At 46.1% G+C, this 26822-nt stretch overlaps 1 protein-coding gene across 1 annotated transcript in view; it reads right to left on the bottom strand.

Annotated features, from left to right (window-relative positions):
• LOC119374983 (homeobox protein homothorax) overlaps window positions 1-26822 on the bottom strand; it is a 348064-nt gene that overhangs the window by 115630 nt on the left and 205612 nt on the right. The window contains exon 9 of the mRNA XM_049411114.1: window positions 17623-17664. Coding sequence (XP_049267071.1) covers window positions 17623-17664 — 42 coding nt within the window. The remainder of the gene's footprint in view (window positions 1-17622; window positions 17665-26822) is intronic.

Raw genomic sequence — 26822 nt, 5'->3', positions numbered from 1 at the left:
TAGCATGCGACTATGTTTGGTGTCATTACGCCGCCGGTCTCTGCATATATTTGCAAAAAACGGCGGCTTAAGTGGTCGACTGGCCGCTTGGGACAAGCGTGATGAAGACTGTACCTGGCTTAAAGCTGGCTGCAAGCGTTAAGCCACTCCAAAACAGGAAAGTTACACATTAACGACTTTCACGATTTTACAGGTCCGACGGCATCCTAACTGCCGTTAAGTGAAGTTCGCCCGTCCCGCCACCGATAACTTGAATTGCTATACGCCCACCGATCACCGATCAATAATGGCAGCCGCGTAGGGAAGGGGCAGAAAGAAAGAAAGAAAGAAAGAAAGAAAGAAAGAAAGAAAGAAAGAAAGAAAGAAAGAAAGAAAGAAAGAAAGAAAGAAAGAAAGAAAGAAAGAAAGAAAGAAAGAAAGAAAGAAAGAAAGAAAGAAAGAAAGAAAGAAAGAAAGAAAGAAAGAAAGAAAGAAAGAAAGAAAGAAAGAAATGGCGAAAACAAGAGTCCATCCCCAAGTAACTGCCCGAGAGCGAACCGAGGGAAAAATATGGCCGAAATAAACAAAGCGACGGTGGCCCTTTTCTTGTGACGCTCTTCTTCTCAAGTGTTTCGCTGCCTTTTTATTTCTGCGCCCCACACGACACGCCAGCTATTTCCCTGGAAATGGAAATCGCGGGAGCAGCATTTTCGCATCTCCGAAGGGTGAATGTGGCTATCGAACGTGTTTGTGTGCTTATATATATATATATATATATATATATATATATATATATATATATATATATATATATATATATATATATATATATATATATATTCTCGCGCTTCTAAGCAACGCGGATTCAACACCGGTCAGCCATGACTGACGCCTCGCATGCACTCTCAGAGAAGATCTTCCAGCACGGAACCGCACCATGCAACGAACAAGCACCTTGAATCGAGCGCAGCCCCCAACAAACGGTCGAGAAACAAAACCACACACAAACCTAATGCAGCCACAAAAAATGAACGAAACATAGGGACAAGCAAGCAATAGGTGCCTGCGCCGCGGCAGGGCGCAGCCTCTCCGCATTTTAAAAATCGATCGTCCGCAACGCACGCCATTGGACGACGCGAGTCACATGGGCCTAACGGCGAGCTCCCATTGGCGGAACTCACCGCAAGGGTACGGGGGTACACGCAGCGAGCAGACGGCGGTTCAGCAAACAGACAACGCGAACGTTCTAGCCTAGCAGACGATGTTTGAAAAAAAAAAAGAAAATGTGATATGGAAAGCAACGACGGGTAACTGAAAAGCAGGAACGGCCGTGTCGTGGCGTTTAGGGAATGCAAGCGGCGTTGGGGAGCCGAGTTCCCTGGCAATTCGGGAATAGTTGTGATGCCTCCTTTTTTTCTTTTAAGGCAAAATAGAGTGAAATGGAAATGCCGCGTGCCAGGCGCGAACTACACCTCGGAGCGAGACGAAGAAAAAAAATGCAGAGTCGACGAACTTGGCGGGACAATCTATGGCGCTGTTGCGATGTCTGTCGTTGAAGGAGGGAGCCACGGGAAGAATGGGGAATGCCTTATATAGCGCTTTCGTGTGCTTTTCAATGCCCCATCTATTCGTTCCCCTTGTTTTTTACGAGATAAGTTCCGTCAGCGTGAGTTGTTGCGAAGTATGCGGTGCTCTTGTCGCTGGATTGCTTCTCTTGTCGACTGCATCGTTTGTTTATGCTTTCGATTCTCTCCCCAGTCTTCCTTTTTTTTTCCTGCTAAGGACCAGAAAAGGTCGATTTCGTTTATGTACGAAGGGAAAAGCGATTCTGAGGTGTCAGAATAAATAAAACGGGATTGCCTGAGAATACTGCAGCGAGGGTGGGTGGAACGAAGTAATATAAGTCGAGTTTGGGGCCTTGGAAGCAAAGTTATTTTTAAAAATTATACAATAAATTGAAAGTGATGCCCCCCCCCCCCGGACATTACAAAATGTTTCAAACAAGAGCACCATAAATTTTTAAGATAATCCAACTTCTTTCTTCCACTTTCTTGTAGATTTTAGTACTAACTACAGCATACGGCACAATCCATAGAGAAACTGAAGAACGATGGCTCTTTCACTTAACGTAGTGTACGCCGAATTTCAGTTATTGATTTTAAGCTGTATTCCACTCGAATCAGTTGTCTATAAACAGTCTAACTGGTTAAAATGCCGAGATTGTATAGAAGACCATCAGCGACTGCGTGAGCCACTAGGATGTACGGCCATCAGCAGCATAAGCCCCATGAAGGAGGTGAACGAACAGACATTACCAATGCCGGGAAGAAACATCGACAGGACCGTGACGTAGTGAATGCAGAACATGATGGAGATGTACGCGAGTAGCCTACTGCGGAATCAGCTTCACTTAGTGCGCAGTCGGCTTAACATATATACTGCTCAATCGGCCTAACTTAGCAGTAGGCTTAGCCTACTGCACAAGACACCACAAACTGGCGTTTGTGGCGTCTTCACTTTTCTCTTGTGTCCGTGTTTTACGTCCAGTCTTGGGGGTTTAACCATGGAGGTTAAACATGGAGGTTTAACCTAGAGTGACCCCAAGCTTAAGAGCTCGGGGACACTGTTTTGGCAAATTAAAAGTTTATTTCATCATCATTAACATGATGGTTTAACATGGAGGTTTAGCCAGTTAGATGCGTGGCAACGACGTTGGTGATGGTACTGCATAAAGGTCGCCAGGCGTACCGGCACCGCCGATGTCTTCCAGCAGCGACTTCTAGACTTCCCCAATAAACAGGGTCGTCTGGTATACGTAACGGAAGCATAGACCTCATGTAGCAGACGCTCGGACAGACAGACGAAAGGTACACGAAGAGCTTAGATAGCATATGCAACGGGCCTGGAAAGTGCTAACAAAATATAAAAGAAAGAAACAGAAAAGGCGAGGAGGAGCCCAAAGAGGTGGCGAGAGAGAAGATGGACGCCCTTAATAAATGGCCCGTGCGGCACAAAACGGCAGCGTTGGGGTCCACCCGGAACATTAGGGATTGTGAGCGAGGCATGCGCACGCTCGGTCCGAGGGTGCTGACCACGTGGACGGTACGGCGTCCTTTTATGTGTGGAGAAGCACGAATGCTTGAATGTCGAGGAAGCACGGGACCGGACAACGAGAAATCGCTGAGACCAGGAGACCAGACGACTACAGGGGTTAAGGGATCACCCAGGCATAATGACTACGGAAAGGAGGCAGAGAGAAAGAAATCGAGCAAAAAATACGGACGAATTTCCCTAACTGGAATGGCCATGTGTGCGAAGCATTAGCTGCCCCGTGACGTGCACCGACGACATTATGGTTAATGCTTGTGCCAACAATTAGCTCAACCCATGGCCTAGCAAGTAGCCTGACAGCTAAGCCAGTAATCGGCCCTAAAGAATCGCTAAGAATTAGGTCAATAATTAATCCAACACTCAGGTCCAAAATCGCCGCGACACTCGGCGCTACAGTTAGCTCCATTTAGGCCAAGAACTAGTCCATCAGTAGGCCGTACTGTTAGGCCATGAATCATCCAAACAGTTAGGCCAAGAATCAGCTCACCAGTTGACCAAACAGCTAACCCCTGAGGAAGGTCATGAATTAGCCCTACAGTTAATGGCCCACCAGTTAGCTCAACAGTTGGGAAAAGTCAGCCCAACAGTTGGCCCCTGCACTTCGGCCGATAATTACCCAACATTTAGTCAGTAGTTAGCCAAACCTTAGCCACCATTACCCACCATTACCCAAGATATCCAACAGTTCGCAAGTACTCGCATTATGCGCCAATGTGCCTCTCCAACCTCTTGTGAAGACGGTACATAAGGACTTCGTAATGGAGTTTTTCTCAACTTTCACTAACATTGAAGTTGATCTTTCTTCCAAACTATATATTTTAAACTATAGTTCGTCAGCCCAAAAACTAATTCTGAAATCACAATTTCCTTCCAACTAAGTGCTCCGCTCGCACTAAGGAAGAAGGCCAGTGGAGCTTCTGCGCATGCGCGACGTGGTGTGTGCCAGTGTATGCGTTGACGTCAGGGACGGAGGCTGGCCGACTCTCCGTGCCTCGCTTTTCAGTGTGTACAAAAGTCTGTTGGTAGAGCTTATTTCTTGCTGTACGTTTCCTTCAGCACCAACGATTGCACCTCTACTCGACTTTCGTTTTTAGTATTTTTTTTCTTCAAGCTCTTTCTTTGTTCGCTATCAGGAAAAGGCAGATGGCACAAAGTCAACAGGGAGAAGAGTCCGCGAGTTTGCCCCATCCGTCTCATTCTTTTGTATCGTTATTATTACTGCTTTTTTGCATGACATGGGCTAGGGCTGCGTGATGTCGAAGGCGTGGAGAAGACACAAGGACGCTGTGGCCTAATGTTGTTCACGTGGTTATTATTATTAGTAGTGGTAGTCGTATTGGTAGTAGTATGAAAGAAGGGAATGCATCGGGGGCTCGTTTTCCCTGTTAGACACAACGTAATTAAACCAAGAGACAATGAAGGCAAGAAAGGTATTTGTAGTCATTAAACTGTGATGAATCATGAGATAAATCATAATATTAATTGCTAAAGTTAAAAGACTATAAATAATGACCTTGTATCTTCCTTCGCTTCATTCTATATTGGTTTCATTCAGTAGTAGTAGTAGTAGTAGTAGTAGTAGTAGTAGTAGTAGTAGTAGTAGTAGTAGTAGTAGTAGTAGTAGTAGTAGTAGTAGTAGTAGTAGTAGTAGTAGTAGCAGCATTTAATACTAGTAGCAGTAGTAGTAGTAACAGTAGTAGTAGTAGTAGTAGTAGTAGTAGTAGTAGTAGTAGTAGTAGTAGTAGTAGTAGTAGTAGTAGTAGTAGTAGTACATTTTACTGTCCCGACGGCATACGTATAGCGCCAGCCAATCACGTGACCATGGTTTGTCATCACAGGGCGTAACGGATAAGCGATAGATAAGAGTGGATGATTTTTTAATTATGCTCAGGTTAGCCGACAGTTATCAACGATACTGCCCTTCGATGACATTTCCATAAGTTAAATATTCGCCGACTAGTCGTCTCCTTCAGCTTACCTTTCTTCGGAAATGCGAATGAATATCCCAATTCCAGTTGCATATAATCCGACCATGATTCTATAATCAATGCCAGCGAACAACAGTCAGCCAAAAGCACCAGTCAGCAAATTTCTGTATCTTCTTACTTTTTTCTGCAAAAATGATTTAAAATTATGCGCCTGCGCCCATCTGAATACGACCCGAAGCATGCAAATCTGGCATTGGCGGTGCAATGAGCGTAAATATTACGGACAACACCAAGCAACTCCAGAGCTTGTGAACCGAGTGGCTTGATAAGAACACTGACGACACATTTCGCACTTCGCTCTGCGATTGCATAGGCGAATGGCGTAGCTGCGATTATCAGGTCCCGTGCTGTCAACGTTGCTTTCATGTATCGCATGTAAATCAACGTGACACAGGCATGAGGCATTTCAGGACATGTAAATTTCATGTAAATGAATATGACACATGCATCAGGCATTTCTCAAGCTGTTTTGCACCGCGGTCGCAAAGGCGACCGCGCTCAAGAACAGAAATGCAAATGCAATAATAATAATATCTGGGGTTTTACGTCCCAAAACCACGATATGATTATGAGAGACGCCGTAGTGGAGGGCTCCGGAAATTTAGACCATCTGGTGTTCTTTAACGTGCACCTAAATCTAAGTACACGGGCCTCTACCATTTCGCCTCCATCGAAATGCGACCGCCGCGACCGGGATCGAACCCGCGACTTTCGGGTCAGCAGCCGAGCACCGTAACCGCTATACCACCGCGGCGGACAGAAATGCAAATGCAATGCCCCTTTATATATATATATATATATATATATATATATAGATATGTAGAGAGAGAGAGAGAGAGAGAGAGAGACTAAAGCGTCAGCATTGTCCGACGTGCAGAATAACTTGAACTGCTTGCACCCCAACAAAATTTTGAAGTGCCGAGGCGGCCTGACGTTGACAGCTCGGAAAACGCGGTTCAGAACGAGCTGTCCTCTCCAAACTTGAAATAGAACGATATGCAAAACAGAGAGAGAGTAGGCGGACTGATATCAACGAGGATAGATAGAGCAGAAAAAAAAAAAGAAATTGACAGTAAACACAGACCAGACCGACCGGAACCCATGCGGTGCGCAAACGGAGTACGCGACGGTGCAAATGACAGCTGAGGGTCGCTTGAGAAAAACCGGAGCCCGAAACGACGTGTGGGTGAAAAAAGGAGTCGCCTTTTTAGTTTTTATAATGTGGTGATTCCTTTCTTTCTTTCTTTCTTTCTTTGTTTCTTTCTTTGTTTCTTTCTTTCTTTCTTTCTTTCTTTCTTTCTTTCTTTCTTTCTTTCTTTCTTTCTTCGTAGATGACATTTCTTTGTGCGATTCGCAGGTTCCCCACTGATTATAAGGATAAGCAAACAGAGATATACAAAAGCGGAACATTTCACTTCAGACTGGCAAAGAAAATGAAGGCCCAGATAAAGTCAGTGAATATTTCTCCAGTAATGCTAAGGATACAGCGCAAAAAAAAAAGAAAAAAAAAAGAAAAAAGCGAGGGGCTAAAATATAGAAGACATAGGGGACGAAGACATGACAGCGCTGACTTACAAGTGAAGTTTATTCACCGTTATATGAACGATGAGCTTATCTTGAATCAGTCAGCGTCCCGCCTTCTTTTTCTGGTCCCTCGTTTTATTAGTATCTATATTTATATGTAGACTCCTTTGCATGCTGCGGGAACTTGCCCAAGGTTCTACGTTGCCAACCTTTTTCCACTTGTAATCTTTCACTCTGCATCTCTCGCTCACTCGAGATTCATCTGTTCAACTTTTCAAACGACCGCGCTGTTTAAGTCATCGGCAAAAGAAGTAACCGCCGAAAAAAAAAAAAAAGAAGAAAGAAGTGCGAACTAACGCCTTCGTTTAAACCATACACCAGTCGTGTTCGCATAGTGTCTGGTATTTATAGTAAACGCCGCGCAGAAAGACAAACTGCCGGAGAGAGGTGGGAGTAAATTGCAAGGGCTCAAGAAAGAGCTTAAGCCTTCCCCAGTTTCGCGTGATGACGATTATTACCGGGGATCGGCCGGTAATAACCAACAGTTATCTTTCTCCTTCGTGCTCATTTATCTCAATTTTGACCTCACACACTCGTCTTTACCTGCTCTCTCTCTCTATCTCTCGAAGTTTTAACAGTCGAGCTCGTCACCTTTGTAAGCTTGAAAGTACCGCCCGCATGCACGTTTGCACGCTCTACCGTTTAAAGAGAAACAAAAAGATAGACAAATAAAGAACTCGCCGTAAAGCTCAGAGCACTCGGTATACACAGTGGTGGTAACAGCGGTGGCTGAGCATAGGTCGCCAAACGCACTCGTGAGTCGACTCACTCAGGCTCAGACGAAGCCGTGAGCGTGGGCGAGTAGTATTTTGGTGATTTTGAGTCCGAGTGAGTCCTGTTGAGTAAAATTTTGGGGGGTCTAAATGCAAGTGAGTCCGGCTGAAGAAAATTTTGGTGTGTCCGAGTCCGAGTGAGCCCTAAGCGCAAAATATATTTCGTGAGCGAGTCTGAGCCCACTCCACTCCGCTTTGTTTTTTTTTTTCTTTTTTGTCGACCTATGTGGCTGAGTATCGCATATGTACCCATTCTATCTTTGTGTATATATATATATATATATATATATATATATATATATATATATATGTTTCAAGAAGTACTGAAACATACAGAAGAACGCATTTGATACTATCCCGCATAATACGTTTCTTGGGTATAATACGGCATTTAGTTTTGTTTCTGCTGCTCAGTCGACGTTCTATCAGAGCATTGTACATTCGTACACGCTTAGATCACAATGTTGATGTATCCATGCCATCGGAGTAAAAAAAAAAAAAAAGAAAGATAAGTTTTGGACGTTGTATGGTTTAGGAGCATTCTGCAAAGCTACGAGCCAAGTGTCCAAGAAGTCCTCGTATGCAAAAAAGGTACACAAAGTACAGATAATAAAAAATTAACTTAACGACCATCCCAGCGTCCATTCTAAACGCGGATGGCAAACAGTCGCCAAACATTGCATCTCACGACTATACCACCCAGACAGCGGAGGTAGACAGGCGAATCAACCCCATGGCTTCAGTCTACACAAATACACAAATACAACACGGCAATTGACCAAGCAAGCAGGAGCAATGACATGAGTGAACACGACGGGTTATATACGAAGTGAGTGAGTGTGTGTGTGTGTATTATATATATATATATATATATATATATATATATATATATATATATATATCGGAGGCATGTATATTTGCAACGCTGGCACGATCTGATTTGCATACACGGGTTTCGGCGATATCGTTCGATGCAGGATTGGAACCGATCTGTATAATGCGGCTATCTGGATGGCCGTGCCGCACCGCTCTCAAATAAGGAAGGGTCCAGTGTGTTATAGTACAGTACGGCATATATTGCTGCGTACGAGCCGCGCGCAGTGCGTAGTTATTCAAAGCGAGACAAACAAAAGAATGAAAAGAAAAGAACTAAAGGTAAACGACACGCGAAACACGACATCTCGACTGCAGAATACATTACCCGAGCTCCGCAAATACTCGTTCCGATTCGTTCTCCTGAAGGCAGCTAAAGATCCATATACATGCAAGTACATAAATCGGCGGAGCAGCCGCCGTACTGCAGCTGCATCAAATTATAAGAGGTTCGTTTTCCCGGTCGGGACGGCATTGGTCCGTGCTGCATACGGGTGGGTATGCAAATGCGATGTACGTTTGTTTGTCGCTCTTTAATTTTGCCGAGTATTCGGGGCGCATGCGTAATGTAACTTGTCACTGCTAGGAAAATGAGAACCTGGCGGGAACGCGGCGATTAATTGAACAACACCCCCCCCCCCCCCCCCCACCCCAACTCCTTGACGCAAACACAAAGACAAACGCGCGCACATTGATACGGGAATCGATCGAAGGTGTATCGATGGCGTTACGGCACTCATCGCTCTATTATAGGATGTTGACTTCTACGAAAAGAGACACGTGTCCGCATAAGCAGGCTCCAATCACGGTCAACCGATCGATTTTGGGCTAAAGTTGACCTTAATCTAATCGAATGATGAAGGGCGGCAGCGACAAAGCGGGTCGACACTGAAAAGAACAACTGTGCACTTCACGAATGAATAGAAACAAGCCCGGTCATACACCGCGTTCTCATTAATCAATATAAAATTTCAGCGTGATGTATCATCGTGTTACCATTAAATGCAAACACGTTCGAAACGAATTTGTATCCGTAGGTGGAAGTGAATGGAAGTATATGCGAGTCAATCCGGTAGTTTTCGCAAAAACTAAACAGTTACTTCAGCATTAATTAATGTTCTAATGTTTTATCATGTTAAAGAAATGCGCACAGCGTGATTCTTGTAAACAGGAGTAGCTAGCCGGCGCCGTCTAACACGCCGAGATATAAAGTATATTAAGGGATGAAAAATTCTTGAACTGCTGATGTCGCTGGAGCCAGTGACACACCCTGTTGAAACATCTTTCATCTCTTCAAACACCCATTTTCTCATGAACAACTGCCTTGTTTGGATTTCCAAAAATATATACTAAGAAATATATGATTAAAATCAACAATAAAAGAACCCGTAATAGACCGCAGGCTGTGTACAATAAGCCGGGTAAAGGAAAACCTTTGCAAAGTCGGTATAACCACCTGTGAGACAGACACAGCCAAAGCTAAACTCGTGGTCTAGCTACCTTCACACTGCCCCACAGGAAGCAATGTCCAAACAAAACAAAGGGCACCCCTCAAGATTATGCACGCAGGCACGATCATGACACGACCGGAGCGCCCTCATCTTCAAAGAACCGCGTTTCCCGCTGGCGGTCCGCCGTTCGTCACGAAGGAGACGAGTAGAAAAGCCTCCCTCTTCGTTCTTTCGTCTGCGCGCTAAATATTTCAAAGAATCGCGCTCTAGCGCGAACTGCCCGAGAGAGAGATACAAAAGCAAATCAAGAAGAGTATATATGCGTGCAGTAGAAGGAAACGCCAGTTCGCCGAACTACACACACAGCCGACCGAATTCGGTTTAGCGTGCGGCTGCACCGAACACATAGACTGTCTTCCCTGCAGCATTGCGTTGTTCTCGTGCTTTTCTTTTTTTTTTTTCGGCCGAGCTAGAGTTCAGGTGGTGGAGGCTAAGGTCAAGCGTGAAGAAGAAACTCCGCGAAGCGTGGCACGATGCGAGCGCCGCCACGCGAGGTCGTGCTCGTCTTTGTTTTACCTTACTTTTATCTCAATTTAAGGGCATGCCCCCCATGCAAGGCCCGCACAGTTGGCCGCTCCTCTGCTCATCACGTTGGGTGAACTCAGAAAAAAAGCATGCAGACAGGATATGATAGACAGGATAATTCGCGGAGTATTAGACTAGCTTTACGCATGCGTTTACGTACCGCCATCTTGGGTTGTTAAAAGTGCCGATTTGTTTCTGTAACAACCAAGTAAACGACACCATTGACTTACACGCATGAAAATGGCTGTGCAGATGCATGAAGCCTATCGTGACCTAGTTAATTTCGCGTCACGACATGAAAAACTGGAAAATATCGTTCGTGCTAGTTCCCAAGATGGCGATACCTATATGAATCAAAAGATAAGATCGTCTGTATAGTATATGCGGACAAATGGGAGGGGCGCATATGCGCATCTGAACAGGGAGAAACGAACAGTTAAGAATGAACGGGAGTGCTAATTTGGGTTGGCTGGTTGATCTTCGACATATTGCATAAGCAGCGCACGAATTCGAAGCGCGAACGGAAAGCACGCGGGAAAGCTTTTAAACAGTCAAGCAGTAAGCGAATAAACACTGATGAAGATCTTGTATCAGGAAACAGCGCGGTAAATACGAAGACCGAAAATGTTTGAGGCCCGTGTACCTAGATTTAGGTGCACGTTAAAGAACCCCAGGTGGTCTAAATTTCCGGAGCCCTCCACTACCGCGTCTCTCATAATCATATCGTGGCTTTGGGACGTTAAACCCCAGATATTATTAAATATGAAGACGAAGCATAGGAACGAACAAGACGCCACATGATGCGCTGCCAGATGTTCAACCAACTAGCCAACAAGTTCACCTTATTAGACTAACGAAAACAATGAAACCATCTTCAGAAGTCCGCGGTCGACCGACCATTGTAAAGATATGTCTAAATTACGTCTACCTATATACGAGGTTTAGACATCATGCAGCCCGACAGAACGAAATCTGTAAACACGACGAACGTTAAACCGTGTAATGAATTAGCAACCGAATGAAGTGACAATACATACTAATGCAGATAATTATAGAGAATGCAAAGAAACTATCTCGAGAAAATGTGGTCGACTGACCATTGTAAAGGAAATATAACGTCTTAATGACGTCCACCGATAGAAGAGGCTTAGATAGCTCGACAGAACAAAATGTGTAAACACGATGAACGCTAAACATACTATCGCCACAAAGATACTGACAACGTCAGTATCAGCTAACGCAACTTTGCAGCAAAATTCTTCGAACCGCATATTTCATTCTAAGCCGGAACCATTCTGTCTCGGACGATATGTCGCTACGAAAAAACGGAATAAAATAAATGAGCTATAACTATATACGTAATATAACTATGTAATATAACTATGTTCCAATAACTATGTATACACATCTGCTGTCGAAAGCAATAAAGAACGTACTTAAAAGGAGCTTCAGTACGAGAAAAACAGTAAAAAAACGCAAAAAAAGAAACATCAACAAGCACGGAAACATGAACACAGCGACTCGTAAAAATGCTCACGCATCACGAGCGAAGAGATTTAGACTCGTCCCGCAGAAGTTGATCTCCGTGTCTGTTCTCGATTTTTATTTTATCATTATTATTTTCATCTCTCTTTTTCGCTCCACTGAACATGCACTCCCGGTCACAGTCCAGCAAAACGTGGGAGCACGCGAGAAACGGACGCACGAAGGGGAAACTGAGAAATCCACTACACCGCGGTGGGTACGCGGTAAACGAAGTCCACGCAATTGACGAGAAGGAGCCGGCCGCGAAGCACAAGGGTAATTGCTTCGAGCTTAGCCGGACGCGCATTGCAGCATGCAAGCGGCCGGCAGCGAAATGCTTGTAGACGATGATGCGGGCCGCCGCAGAGCGGAGGACGAAGGGGCGAGGCCAATTTCGAGGTTCATTTCAACGCCGTGCTCATGCGTCAGCTGCTGCCGAGTTCCCTTCGCTGCCTTTTTTTCCATTATTTTCTCTAAGAGGTCAGCACGGTCAGTGCCTTCACAGACAGCGAAAAAGATGCACGGACGAGTGAGCAGACGCATGCATCTGCTCTGATGTTTTCTGTTCTAGTCTCGATCATCTATCTGTTCCTGTGTTGTATAGTCACGAGTATTACATTCACGAATCGTCTGTTCCTGTGATCTGTGTTCTCCGTTCCTGTGTAGTCTGTTCACGAGTCGTCTGTTCTGGTCTCGATCATCTGTTAATGTGTTCTCTGTTTCCGTGTAGTCGGCACACGAGTCGTCTGTTCTCGAATCGATCGTCTGTTCTCGTCTCGATGGTCTGTTTCTGTGTTCTGTTATATGTTCTTGCGTAGCCTATATTCACGAGTCTTCTGTTCTCGCGTCGATCGTCAGACCCTTTTTTTTTTTTTTTTTGTCTCTTCACAAGTGCTCCGTTCCTGTGTCCTCTGTTATCCCGATCGTGAATTCCTCTTCTCCCTGTTCTTCTGTTCTCTGTTCACGAGTAGGTTAACAACCTGTGTAGTTGCAAATCAGTTCTGCGGAATCCCGCAAGGTGGCGGAAGGGTTAAGAAAGGGGAAATAGATACCCCGGACCAGGAAGAATTTTTCGGCAACTAAGAGGCTTTATTTTCTGAGAAATCCGTATGGATTTCCTTGTGGCTTCGTGCTACAAACGGGTGCATTTCCCCTTTCTTAACCTGTGTAGTCTGTTCTCTTCTCGATCAACAGTTCCTGTGTTGTCTGTTCACGATTAGTCTGTTCTTGTGTTCTCTCTTCCTGCGTAGTGCGTTCACGAGTTGTCTGTTCTCGTCTCGATGGCCAGTTCATCTGCTGTCTGTGCCTCTGTGTTCTGTTCATCAGTAAGCTGTTATTGCGTCGTCTGTTCTCGCCTCGCCTTGTCTGTTCACGCCTATTCCTGTGTTGTCTGTTCATCAGCAGTACGTTCTTGTGTTGTCTGCAGTCCAGTGTCGCTGTTCCTGTCTGAACCGTCCCTTCAGAACCATCATGTTCCTATTCCTGCTTCGTCTCATGTTCCTCCTCATGTTCCTGCTCCGTCTGTTCTCGTCTCGGTCGTGTGTTCCCGAGTCGTCTGTGTCTGTGTTGTCATTTTCCTGTGTGATCTGCTCCGCCAGTGGACTGTCTACACTTGCGCGCTTGTGTATTAGCGATTTTGAGCCTAAGCTTAATCAATTATCGAGCCAAAAACAATAACATTATACGCGTCCTTCTGGGGCTTCAGTTAATCACGTGATGGCATCGACTACTGTGTTATCCCTTTACTTTATTGTTTATTTTCCGCTATGTCCTGTCGGCGAAATCATACACCTCTATGTTTACTTTTACGCCACGTCCATTTTTTCGACGCGAAAACACTGCATTAGTCGAGTTAATCGGTTCGCCGAAAATTATTGTTCTACGGGTCTTTTGTATACGCGGACGCGAACTGCCAGAACCTTCCTTGTAAAAGCTCGCACAGCGACAAACGGTAGCGTGAAGTTGGCCCTAAGGGCCTAACAAGACGCAATTCCGCACACACTGTACAGATACGGACAACTCGACCGCTCGTTATAAGGTCACAACGCGAAAGTCGAGATAAGGAGACTGTGTGCTTCTGTGTGCCGCGCTAAGACAAAAAAAAGAGGCACCCGAAACAGAGATAAGACATCGGAGGGTTACGGACAGAGAGATCCGAAAAGGAACAGTCGAGGGGGTATACAGCGACGGGACGATAAGAAAGCGAGATTAAAAATAAACTCAAAGAAGTGTGCTCGAGCGCGAAGAAAAAAAACTCGCGCCGCGACTCCTGTTGGCTCGCTAACTGGCTGCGGATCCCACAAGAGCACGGAAAGAAAAGCACCCCCACGAGATCGGAACGTCGACGGAATCCGCCGATAAAGGAATGATGAATGGGAATCATACAGGAGCGGTGGACCGGGCGTTCAGATCCATGGACGGCGCGCGCGCGAGTGCTCCTTTCCTTTCGTTGCAAAAAAAGAGAGAAAGGGGGGCAAGACTTCTGCGGACTGCGCCCTCTATCTCTCTCATCCATCTATCCCTCCTTTCTCTCTATCTTACTGCCTTTCGTGTACGGCGTATGTCGCTTCAATTCCTCTCGGATGCAGAACGAAAGATCGACAATGATTCGCACTGTAACGTGAAGCACTGGCTGACCGAAAAGCTTTGTCTTTTCATTTTTTTGTCGCCCGTGAAGAAAGACGGTTTCTGATCCACTGATTGACGGATTAACGCGAGGGCTCTTTACCGAATCGAAAAAATCAAATCTGATAATCCCCTCGCTTCCTTTGCAAGCGTCCCGAATTAAGTCCGCACGTAAGGACGTTATGTATAATAGTGCAATGCGGTGCCGGAAATCACTGCACGTATAGTGCAAATCGCTAATCTCGACACTACACTTGGATCAACCTTACAATCTCGTATCAGTCCCCCGGAATTTCGTTTATACTCGTACCTAAGTGCTGAAGATATACAGAAAGGACGAACGAATGAATGCACGGACAATTGAGATATCTTAAAAGCGGCATGCCGGTACGCCCTATATGTTAATGAGAAAAAAATTTGCATAACCTTCGGCGTAGAACAACGAAACAATCGGCACTTCATTGTGTCTTTTTTTTCTTTTTATCCAGCAGCAAGTAGCAACCAACGTTACGTGAGTCCTTGCTTCCCATACGCAATGTACACGGTTCAGATATACTCGAAAATAGAAGCGGGGGAAACTTAACAAAAAGAAAGAAAGAAAGTTAGTCCTGTTGGCGAAGCACAGTTGCTGTCATGAACGTTCTCAAATCTCGTCGGAATATCTCCTGCGCTATATCCAATTAAACTTTTAGAACGTTAACTCCATTAAAGTGATATACATCGCACAGCATTCTTTTTGCAAATCATTTCTGCGGAATCCCGCCGAACTGCTCCATGGTTAGTTCAATTAGTAGAGCGACGGCCCCGGAAAGGCTTTGGTCCGGAGTTCGGTCCCAGGACCTGGAATTTTTCGGCAACTAAAAAGCTTTCTTTCTGAGAAATCCGCAGGGATTTCCTTGTGGCCTCGTGTTACAAACGAGTGGTCATCAATTTCCCCATCATGGCATTCCTTTTAAGCTATCGGATGATATAAGCGCCATGTGGAACTATCATAAGCTCGAGCGCTATCGACAACGCCATAGAAGTACGGAGCTTCTATACATACGAGAGCTGATAGCTCCTGGTGAGGAGTCGTCTCACCAGCAGTCACCAGCAACGCTACGGTAAACCTATAGCAACAATGCGGAGGGAACAAGAATTCGCGCCTAAAACGTGATCGCCAAGCGAACAAAAACCAAGAACGATATAATCGATTTGCAGACGTTAGGTGGGAAACGCACTATCCTTTAACACGCGTCTTCGCGAGCAATTTCCTTTTTTGAACAGCCGTTAAAGAACCCACGCCAACAATCGTAGGGATGCCAATGAAAGCAACTCTTCGGACGTGCTCGATGAGAAAAACGGCCGTTGCCGAAAAGTCACCGCCATCGGATTCGAAGAACCCCCCCCCCCCCCAAACAAAAAGAAGAAAAGGAAAAAAATAACCAAAGGCGCTCAAAGCGTACTCTTGCGAGAACTTCAAACCGAAACGCGGCAACCCAGCGATCTCGGCACGTCGGGAGAGGGGGAAGCGTCGTAGGAGAGGAGAAAAGACGAGGGAGAAAAAAGAAGGAAAGAGAGAAACGCGCGTAGGCGGGGCCTGATGCGCGCGCGCATGTGCAGTGGGCGTGGCCACGGCGAAGCCGAGAGCAGCGACGCGTAGCGGGACGCGGGCGAAGCAAGCGTCGAGTTTTCCTCACAGTGCGGTTCGAAGAGACTCTCGTTGACAAAAGGAAAGAGAAAGCAAAAGTGGCGAACGAATCAAGCGGGAAAACGTATAAAAAAGACAGATAAAAAGAAAACAGCCCCTACGGGGCAAACATAGGTATGCCGCAGCACCTTTCTTTCCTGCTTCAGTACTGCTTGCTGTATAACTTTGTTGCATTTTATTTATTTATTTAATTTTTTCCTGTCTCCCAACTTCGTTGGCGTGTAGAACAAAAGAGACAAGGACAGAAATTGTTGCACGCAACGTGTTTTTCAATTTGCAGGAACATTGCGAACGGATTTCTTTTTTTTTTTTTTTCTGTGGTTAACGAGGTTGTTGCGTCGCTTTCTTTTACAAGAGCGCGAAATTCCGCAAGCGGAGGAAATGACAGCCATGTGTATTGAGTAGCACATAAAAGAATCAAAGAAAAAAAAAAACACGGAGCTTTCAAGTATTGCGAACCAGACAAGCAGCCGCTTGTATAACCAGTGAATGTTTAGGTTTCGGCGGCAATCAAAGCCTTTCGCAGACATTAAACTGGGTTCACTTTTTTTTTTCCTTCGCACTGATGATATATGACTAACAATTTCTTCAAGCTTTGCGAGAATGCTCGTTTAGTGGAGCGCTCCGAAATAGTCATAGCCGAAAATAACGTCCCCTATACTTTCCTTGGCATCACTGTCAGTGGGTTTTCATTACGGTTGTGTCTAACAAAGAAAAACGAGCCCTTAAGTTCCCCCTTCCGTCGTTGACAGCCGAAAATGTGTTCTAGAGATTTCACAGATCGATGTTGTCTTAAAATGTGCTCCCAAAATGATTAGTGCTTCAGAACCAAGATTGCACTGCATTTAAACGATCACATTTTCACCACTGCAAGGATTACACAAACGTACGAGCGACGTCTGGTGCAATCTGCAAATATTGTGGTTCCTTACTGGTGTTTCTTCGTTGACAGGCAGCCTTCGTTAAATTATATATGCCCAGAATCACGAAAGGCTGTGGTGATTCTGTAGCGAACAATTCAATCGTAACAGCTTAATATTCATTCCTTTTTTTTATTATTCCATGCAGGGCTAACACTTGCGCGCATGAGGCAGAGAGTGTTTAATGAATGGTATAAGCGTTAACCACCAAACGACTAAACAGCATATCGTTAATCGTTATGAAGCGCATTACGTTGTAATAACGTGCGAGACGCTTCAGTGTGCTATATATATACGAGACATGGGCTCATTCGTATGTATGTATACAGTGAGGGGTATTATGCGAGCGTCACTTCCGGTGATTGCCTCTCATACGCCGCTGAACTTCAGAGAGGAGAATCGTTATGAGGCTTTGTTTCGTTTCTTTTTCTTCGATACACGTTTCCCATATAAGGCGCGATTTGATACTCGAAACCTATCGAACGGATATATAGATAAAGGCAAAGCTCATGTGCTTACCATGTGGAGAGAGTCCCAGGCTGAAGGAGTCCACCGATTTACCTGCAGATAAGAGAAAGGGGGGAAAAACGGTCAAGCACGGTCACGTGACAATGCACAAAGCAAAGAAACAAAAACAGTGATATACACTGACTATAGTAAAGAAGCAGACATCAAGAACTACAACAATGCGTAGAAAAAAGAAAAGGAACGTTCAGTCAATTTCACGACGAGCTACCCTCCAGAAAGCGAAGATAATCACCGGTTTTACGGGCGTAACAAAGCATCTTATGGGAGAGTTCTTATCACCTACATATATAAATGGGTATAACTCAACGGAGGCGTTGTCAACAGTGATATAAATATTTATTTATTTCCCCACAGTTTCGGGAGGGGTCCTCCCAGATATGTAGCAGGCATGCCATCCTCTTTTTGTGTTCTACGAATTTATGTACTGAAGAATTTCTTGTTTTTCTTCATTTGTCACATTCATTCCTTCCGTTCGTATCATCAGTCGGAACAATGGTAACACATGCCTCAGTTTGGCCGCCCAATCATTATTTGATATCATTTCTGTCATCTATTATCAATACTTGTCTTTCATCCCGTCAACGATCTTCAATTGTCGTGATATGCAGCGTAAAGCGCGAGAAAGTATTTTACGTGTGTACTTATCTCTTCTTGTTTTCTCAAAACTTCTTTTTTGTTTTTGTTTGCGCACTTCTACTATCGCAACACTCCAGATAAGAACCAGGAACTGTACACACGATCGACACGACTCACTAATACATGTTCCGGGAAAAAATAATAATCAGACGAGAAATAAGAAAGGGAAGCGCCATAGATGATGGCATACGCCGTAAAAATGGGACCCACATGAAAACAAGAACAAAAATACGTTATATGCGGGCCACAGTCGTATTGTGCCGTCGCACCGAGAATACGCCGAGCAGTCACGCAGCTCAGCGCTGAAAAAGAAAAACAATCGTTCCCAAATCTGCATATGTAAGAGACTGAGGAGGTTACATTTATGTCTATGCGCAGACACACTCACGTACGTATACACTATACGAACGCCCGTGCGAATTGACTGGCCCGTCGACCGCGTCGTCTGAATATCATTAGCTTTTGTTTTTCGTTTGCCTTTTTTCCAGCACGCACTGTCTCGATCCCGAACCGCAGCGAACAGAGAGGCTGCAGTTTTATGCCGTCTATATATACTGTATAGTCGCTATGGCAACTCGCGCACCACCCCCTGCTGGAGGAATATATACTGGCGAGAGACTCTCCATGAATACGGGATGAAGTCGACGATGCCCGTCGTGTGTGTGAGTTCAGAGACATAAACGAAGGTTATAGAGGTACATAACCAGGAAGAGATATTCTTTGTTAGTGTTATTTCCCGGGAGCTCCGACAGGCGCCCCCTGGTGTACTTATACATACGTTTTGCGGGACGCAGCCTCCAACATTTCTGGTTTTTTTTACACTTCCCGAAACCAATATAGATGGCGTACGGAATTAGGATACGTACAGAATTACGATACGTACATTCCTCACGAACTGAAACGCGACATCAAAACTTTCAACTTGACGAATGGTATGCGGTATACTGCTCGAAATGACCGGGTCGTGTCGCCACGAAAGTGGCCGCAAAGAGTAATGTTGGCGCTGATATAAACGTTCCATATAAATGTTCATGTAAAATTCGAGCCGAAACTGCGCCGATATGAAACGAACAGAAAGCAGTGGGAACAAAAGCGTGTGCATTACGTAGCCCTAAACTTTCGCGCTTGATTCCGTGATGACCGTATATATACCATTCGACTTGCCCCAACCAAACCAATAGCAAGTACTGCTATAGACCATCGGATTGATAAGAAGCATGACACGAGAAATACAGGATACCGTTTGATTAATTACCCGCGGATTCTTCCGTTCTTTCTCTTTCTCTTTCTTTCTTTCTTTCTTTCTTTCTTTCTTTCTTTCTTTCTTTCTTTCTTTCTTTCTTTCTTTCTTTCTTTCTATCTTTCTTATCTCCTTCGACTATCTCTATTATCAGCGCTGATTTTGTCGGGAACATCGGCGACGAACAAGCAAGTAAAAAAACTGCCGAGAATAATACTGCAAACACGCGTATAGGAACAGCGTACAGCACTCCCGTAACTACAGCGTCCAACGCTCTTGCATTATCGTTGCGTTATAAAGCAGCGCACCAAAGATATCGGGCTTACGCACGAAGCAAGAAGGAAGAGCACGCGCGAACTATGCATCTTCGACAAGAAAGTGCCTGCGTGTATATAACAATAAGAGAGCAATAAACCCACGCTATGTTAAGAGCCACAAAAATAGACATACATATACCCTAGACTACACAAGATTCACATATACAATACACTATAGACTACAAAGATAAACACTAGACTTCTCTGCATGCGCCGGGCGAAATAGGAAGCAAAGTCTTCGCGAAAGATAGCGAGCCTTCGGCCAACGGGCTGGCACGCCAAAAAGAAAGAAAGAAAGAAAGAAGAAGAAAAAGAAAAAAGGATCACTGAAGCTGATAGAGAGAGAGAGAGAGTGGGAGGAGGTTAGGTATGTGAGCGCGCGACGAACGATCTCATCCATCTTTCTCGGGTTGCCAGACGCTCCAGGCTAGGTCGCCATGGCAACCGCAGACGACGACCCTGGGGGGTTTCGTCTTGCACCGACGCGTCTAAAGAGAAGCATGCCACCGACCAACCATCGAGGGCGCCTGAATATATGTTATACCACAATATATGCGGCGCCTTGCTAAGCAGCTCCGAACTGTATACATGCGTAAGGCTCCACTGACATGCCAGAAAATTCTAATTGAGGTAGACAGTCAGCGTAAGACTTCACAGATTTGTTTGTACTGATCACTACATGTGTTTTCTTTTTCAAAGCGAGGCTGTGTTGTATGTGGCTAGGAGGTGGAAAAAATGTGGCGGAAACTACATGAAAATATTTATTATTCCTATATGGTGAAGTAGCGCACTTTGGACGGGGACAAAGGGGACAAGGACACGACACTCGCTACACTCACAACTCCTCACCATATAGATACTTCACCATATAGGCATAATGATCAGTCACCAACTAGCCCATCTCTTAATTAAAATTCTCGGTGAAATAACGTTACAGAAGCCATAATCACAGTAATGACGAAGCAATGGTAGCATACCCTCCCTCGAAGGGTCTCCGCGCTTGCACTAGTTTCTATTCAGGTTTTTCTCAACATACATAGGAATGATCCCCGCCGCAGCATGAATCCCTATACCCATAAAATCCTTTAGGTGTTCCTAATATCCTTTAGGCTAACGTCCCCGAATGGTAAGTTTCAAGTACGCATATCTCTTAAATGTGGTGATAGAGAAATCATAAGCTACAACAGAAAACACTTCGACAGCTCCAAGCTCGCTATAAACGCAGGCGCGACACGTTTCAGCTTCGGTGGTTAAGCATATGTACGGAGTAGTGCTTCGGCGGTGATTTCCTTTCTATTCGGTCCCAAATGCTGCTTCTGGAACCACTGTTTCCTTCCTAAAGAATGCTGCGCCTTAAAACTCAATCTTGTAAGTCTTGCTTTACAAGAACTAATGGTGTCCTTAAATGACGCCTACAGGAGTGCCTATACCGCAGGCCCGTAGCTTTCACACGAAATTTTGGTGATGTAGGTGTTTTACCAAAAATGAATAATGAAAATGGGTCTTTTTCTCAAATAGTCCAGCAAGCAGCCCCCTCCCCCCCCTCCTCCGAAAAACATTCCTGGCTACGGGCCTGCTATACCGTATGTGGTATCACTGCCTGCTCGTACTTTCACGCGGGAGACACGCATGCGCAAGACGTACCTTACAAGAACACGTGACGCGCGCTATAAATACGAGCTCAAAGCTACCGCGCACTCGATTACCCAACTGTGTGCACGAAGAAAGCGCGCGCCAGCACTCAACACCGCGCAACTCTGAGGCGCTTATACGGGGCATGGGCGCCCCTCACTCTCCCTCTCAAACCGAAACGTCACGCCGCCCAGACAGCATCTCCGCACGACATGAGGGAAGCACGCCGTATCCCGCGAGACGCCGCGAGAAAGCTCGTGAGCGCAGAGCTTCCCCTTCGAGATCGTGCTTCAGGGATCTGCAGAGACCCTCGAACGTGTCGTGATAGTTGCACACATTCCTGCGTCAGGTTGTTACGTGCACTACGACGACGCGCAGACCTCACCGATCATATATTAAGACGAGAACCTTAGATGACACATCAAACGCGAAAATTGACCGTCGGTTTCGGCTTCGAGATTTGGCGAGATCTGACGACACATCGCACGTCAACATGCATCAGCACGAATGATGCAAGAAATAACGAAGCAATAAAAATCGGCCAAAAGCCACGTGGTACTCAAGTAAATGTGTGTGTGTGTGTGTGTGTGTGTGTGTGTGTGTGTGTGTGTGTGTGTGTGTGTGTGTGTGTGTGTGTGTGTGTGTGTGTGTGTGTGTGTGTGTGTGTGTGTGTGTGTGTGTGTGTGTGTGTGTGTGTGTGTGTGTGTGTGTGTGTGTGTGTGTGTGTGTGTGTGTGTGTGTGTGTGTGTGTGCTGTCAGCGCACCAAAGGTCACACGACCTCAATGTAACAAGACGCCACCAATGTCGTCACAGTTTGCCAGAATTTGTGACGTCATCGCACGACATCATCGTTTGGTCAGAGGCGGGCCGATCACGGAGGCTGTGCAAAACCATGTGAGGTGCAGAAAGCTTGCAATGCCTCCGATCCTGGAGGCAACGCAAAGCCACGTTACGGCAATACATGTATAAACTGATAAGAAGAAGAAAAAGGTTGCTTTCGCTTTCCAGACGTCTTAGGTAATTGGATAAGAGACCTTGCGAGTTTTCTTAAAGCAGGAAAAGAAAAAAAGGAACATTGAGATAACCAGGAACCATATAGGGTCTTTCGGCAAGATATGGCTGTGGGTGGATCTCAAGTACAGGGCCGCATGCGCTATGCCGACATGATATTGAATGTTCGGTTCCTGCATACAACCAGAGCAGTAATTCAGTTTTCACATTTTATCAGCTAACAAAGCTGATCTACAAGACAGTTCGTTGACGTCACGTTGAAGAATCCGGAGCGCTATTAATGAAGGGAAGATTTGGCCTCTTATTCCGTGGAATTACTATTTTCCAATTAAATTGATAAGCATTCCATTTTCGATCAATGCTCTGCAAGTGTAAGCTGACTTATGTCACTGTTTAGTATTCCTTAACGAAAGTTATGCGTTAAGCAGACATGATGAGAACGTCATCTCGAGAACATTCCATTAGCCAGGCTCAATACAGATAATGACGAGGGACAAGGCATGTATCTATTCTTTTCTTTTTTAAGGTAAGCTCTCTGTATACATACACGCGGAAGTTTACACCCAATCAAATGAATGAGTTAATTATGACGTTGCATTATGTTTGTGGTCTTTATTTCACCGAAAGTAATGGCACGTATTTGTTTCTCCGCCAGTGCAATATTATCATTACAACGCAGCCACGTTCTGAGTGAGTTGCTTGACAAACATAGTTCCAGTCGACCAAACGATGAACGAATAGTCCATCTTTCATTCACCTGTACCCTTACAAAACAAGCAGCAGTTGTTGCGTCGTATAACTTCGAGACTGTACACGCTAAAAGTGTAGGTCACTGGTGCCAACGTGTTCTAGTCTATGTACACGCAGGCCAATAAGATATCATCGAGCACAATTTATATCCGACAACGTTTTTCATTCCGTAACTCTGACAACACTGCACGCATCTGTAAAGATGCCAGGATGGTCTGTAGACGGCATGCCGTAATCGGTCATCGCCGCGGTGGCTCTAAGACGGTGGAGCCGAGACGAAGGCAAAGACCACGCAAGCAACCGTCGGTAGTGAAGGAGAAGAGGGGGAGGGGGGAGGAGATTGGTCACGAAAATTCGTGATCTCGGGCACTGCTAATGGGTCGAAGCGGCAAAAACCTTCTCCCGCTACAACGAAACCGTCAGCATCGCCAACACCACCGCAGCCACCATGATGAACCATCGGCAAATGCTGCTTGCACGTCCTGCTCCGCCACCAATGATCGAGAGTACTGCGAACGTTGTACTATACTATACAGCGTGCATCCACGAACACAAATATGTATACCTACCGAGCAACAACAATCCTGCCCTGCATGAGCAGCGGGAGACTGAAAAAAACGGCCGACGACACCGCCAGACGGCAGCACGCGTGCGTCACGTCACGACGGACGTGGCCGGCGGCCTATCAGCGACGGCGATCTACCGAGGCACGTGACCCTGGGGGTCACCGCTTTTCCGACCACGTTTCACCACCGCAACAGACGGTGATCTCTTTGTGTTTTTATCGTTTCGTCTCTTGGCTCTTCGGGTTTTTCTTTGTTCCTCTTCCATCTTCCCGTTTGTTTGTTTTTTTGTTCTTGTTCCGCGCATCAGAGTGCCGCCACGCGTCGTTCGTACATGCAAGCAGAAAACACCCCTCCCCCCTCCCCCCGACTTCCTTCGGGCGATGGAAAGAAAGCCGAAGATCGCAGGGATAATGAGAAGAAACTGGGCCACTTCAGTAAGACGAAAGAGAAAAGGAAAGGTTATCGGTCGGTGTGAAGAGCCGAAAGCAATTTCAGTCTCATTATTTCGTTTCTCGGCGTCGTTTAAAGCGTTTAGAAGAACCCGGAGGCTGCAGACACGCACTCTGTTTGCATTGTGGAAGCATAGAGAGCATACGGACGTGATGAGCATACGATTATCGATAGTTTTGGGCTGCGAACTAACTATGCTAGTGTCTCGTCTACAGAACAGAGCATTAAAAACCAAGGACGAACATATGCTGAAGAGACACACAAGAGACAACTTCCAACTCCGATATCTCTATTCTCAATATGTTTGTAGTAAAAAATATTTGCATATAATGTGACGTAGGTATAACGTGACGTCATCCTCACGGCTTAATGTTCCTTGAGCAACACTCGCAGTTCTTCAAAACACGCAACTTAGTGCAAAACACAGATCCCCAAGACATTTCGTATGACAGTATAATAGGCACGTCGTGCGTTGTTAGAGTTCCCAATGGTACCAAGCACCCACGCATGCATCGACGACTCGCTGAAGCTTCTTCGCTCGATACGCGAGTGCTCGACTCTGAGCCTCGGTGAACAGAACGGTCAGGTGTCTACGAGCGACCTTGTATAGCTCGTATAACATTGTCACAACGCCTCTCACTCTCTACGCCTCACTGTCCGCGATAACCATCATTCGTTGACGGCCAGGTCCCAAAGAACCGCGGCCCGAATTCGTAAAATCGCCGCGCACCGTGTCGCGCTAGACCAATTTCCTCCTCGCGCCTGCGCAATTACAAATCCTCCGAGCGAGGTCCCGCATGTCAATGCGTTGCATTGCACCACGCACTCACATCTCGCACAACAGCGGGATGTATAACCCACCACACCACACGGTGGCGTCGACAGCCGATCGCGCGCAATGCCCCCCCCCCCCCTTCCCGCTTTCTCCTCCTGCGCCAACTTTGGCAAGAAAGGGCCGAGCGAAGAAGGACGCCAACGGTCACACCAATGCAGCATCACCAATGAAAGGAAGGAGGGCGAGGAAATAGACAGAAGGACAGGGAGGTTAGCCAGTTCTCAATACAGGCTGGTTACCCTGTGCTGGAGAAAGGGGTAGGGGGAATAAAAGACGATAGAAAAGAGATGTTACAAAAAATTACAGCCACTTCCACGCCTGTGTTATATGAGTAAACAACGAATTTCGCGAGCAAGCGCCACCACATGGAGAACGCAGATTAAGTTCATTCTTCATATTCTTCTACTTTCTTTGTTTTCCTACATTCTCTTCTTTCATCTTAATTTCTTTCCTTATCACTTTCTGTATTGCCCCATTTGCTCCTTTCCTTCCTCTTCCCCCTCACTACACTTTCCCACTCCGTGGCTAACTATACTATCTATGCATGGCTATGCTATGCTAGGCGCATACCCGCCAAGTTTTGCGCGGACATCAACGGCCTTACCTCTACTTAAACAGTTCGGCTGTTTAAAAAGAAAGTAAAAAGAAGAAAAAAGGAAAGGGTCTTGGGAGACTAGCCGAGACCGTCTTCAGAAGGCTTTGAGAGCGTTGTTGCGTTTCTTGCGCACAACTGGTCTTAGACTTTATGCAGTGTCGTATTCTTCACCGCAAAGAAATATCAATAAACCCAATAGGGTATGTAGAAAAACGCCCACAGCTAGCGCGCTCGCTCGCGGAGTGCCATCTATGTGTGACCTGCGTGCGAGCCCTCTATGGCGCGAGCTGAGTCAAGGAGTTGTTTGCGGTGATGAGGTTGATGAGGTGGAGAAGGCCACGTTGAAGCGGCGGGCCGACGATGTGGCGGCCGGTCTTCATTCCCGCGGGATCTCCCCCCCCCTCCTGCCCCCTCCCCCCGGGGGGGGGGGGGGGGCTCCTTCCAACGAGGGGCGCGACGCGGTTGCCGGCGCGTTTGGTCGGGAGCCGATAAGGCGACGGAGGGGGGTAAGCCGACGGAGCAGTGCAGGTCGACGCTCCTTATCAGTCGAAACACGGCGCGCTCTTGTTGCGCGCGCCGATGCCGACACACCGGCGTGGCTTTCTCTCTCTCTCTCTCTCTTTCTTGGCGATCCAACAAGAAGCCGGCCCCTCGAGCTCCAACGAGGTAGCGAGGCGGAGAAGACGCGACCGATGTTGCTTGCGTTGCTTGCACGATGCCACGGTTGTTGCTCAACAAGCCAGCAGTGTGTGTGCTTGTGTGTATTGGTGTCCAAGTTGCGTAAGCACGCCGAAAAGTGTTCCGGGCGTGTAAAGCAACAACTAAAACCTAACCATGCTCGCAAGAATGAACCGAAGCAAGCGTCCTGATCGAACTGCAACTGCGTTGTATTCGATCAGGGTGGAAATGTGGGCTTATTGGTATTGCACTCTACTTGATGGTAGCGCAGGCTAAGGACAGGGACAATAAGGTGTGCCTTTCCTGTTGTCCCTGTCCTTAGCCTCCGCTACCATCAAGTAGAATGCGTTGTTTTCTTCGCGTTCTCGATCGGTGCGTTTTACTGCGAGATCACCTACTTTAGGGCCAGTTCATTTTTACATAGCAGGACACACTAAAGCGCCCACAAACAAGGACAGGGGGAGGTGATAACAAAGGATA

The sequence above is a fragment of the Rhipicephalus sanguineus genome, chromosome 11, assembly GCF_013339695.2.
Source record: "Rhipicephalus sanguineus isolate Rsan-2018 chromosome 11, BIME_Rsan_1.4, whole genome shotgun sequence".
NCBI lineage: Eukaryota > Metazoa > Arthropoda > Arachnida > Ixodida > Ixodidae > Rhipicephalus > Rhipicephalus sanguineus.
Note: the sequence above shows the minus strand (reverse complement) of the source record. Positions and strands in the feature narration are given on the sequence as shown.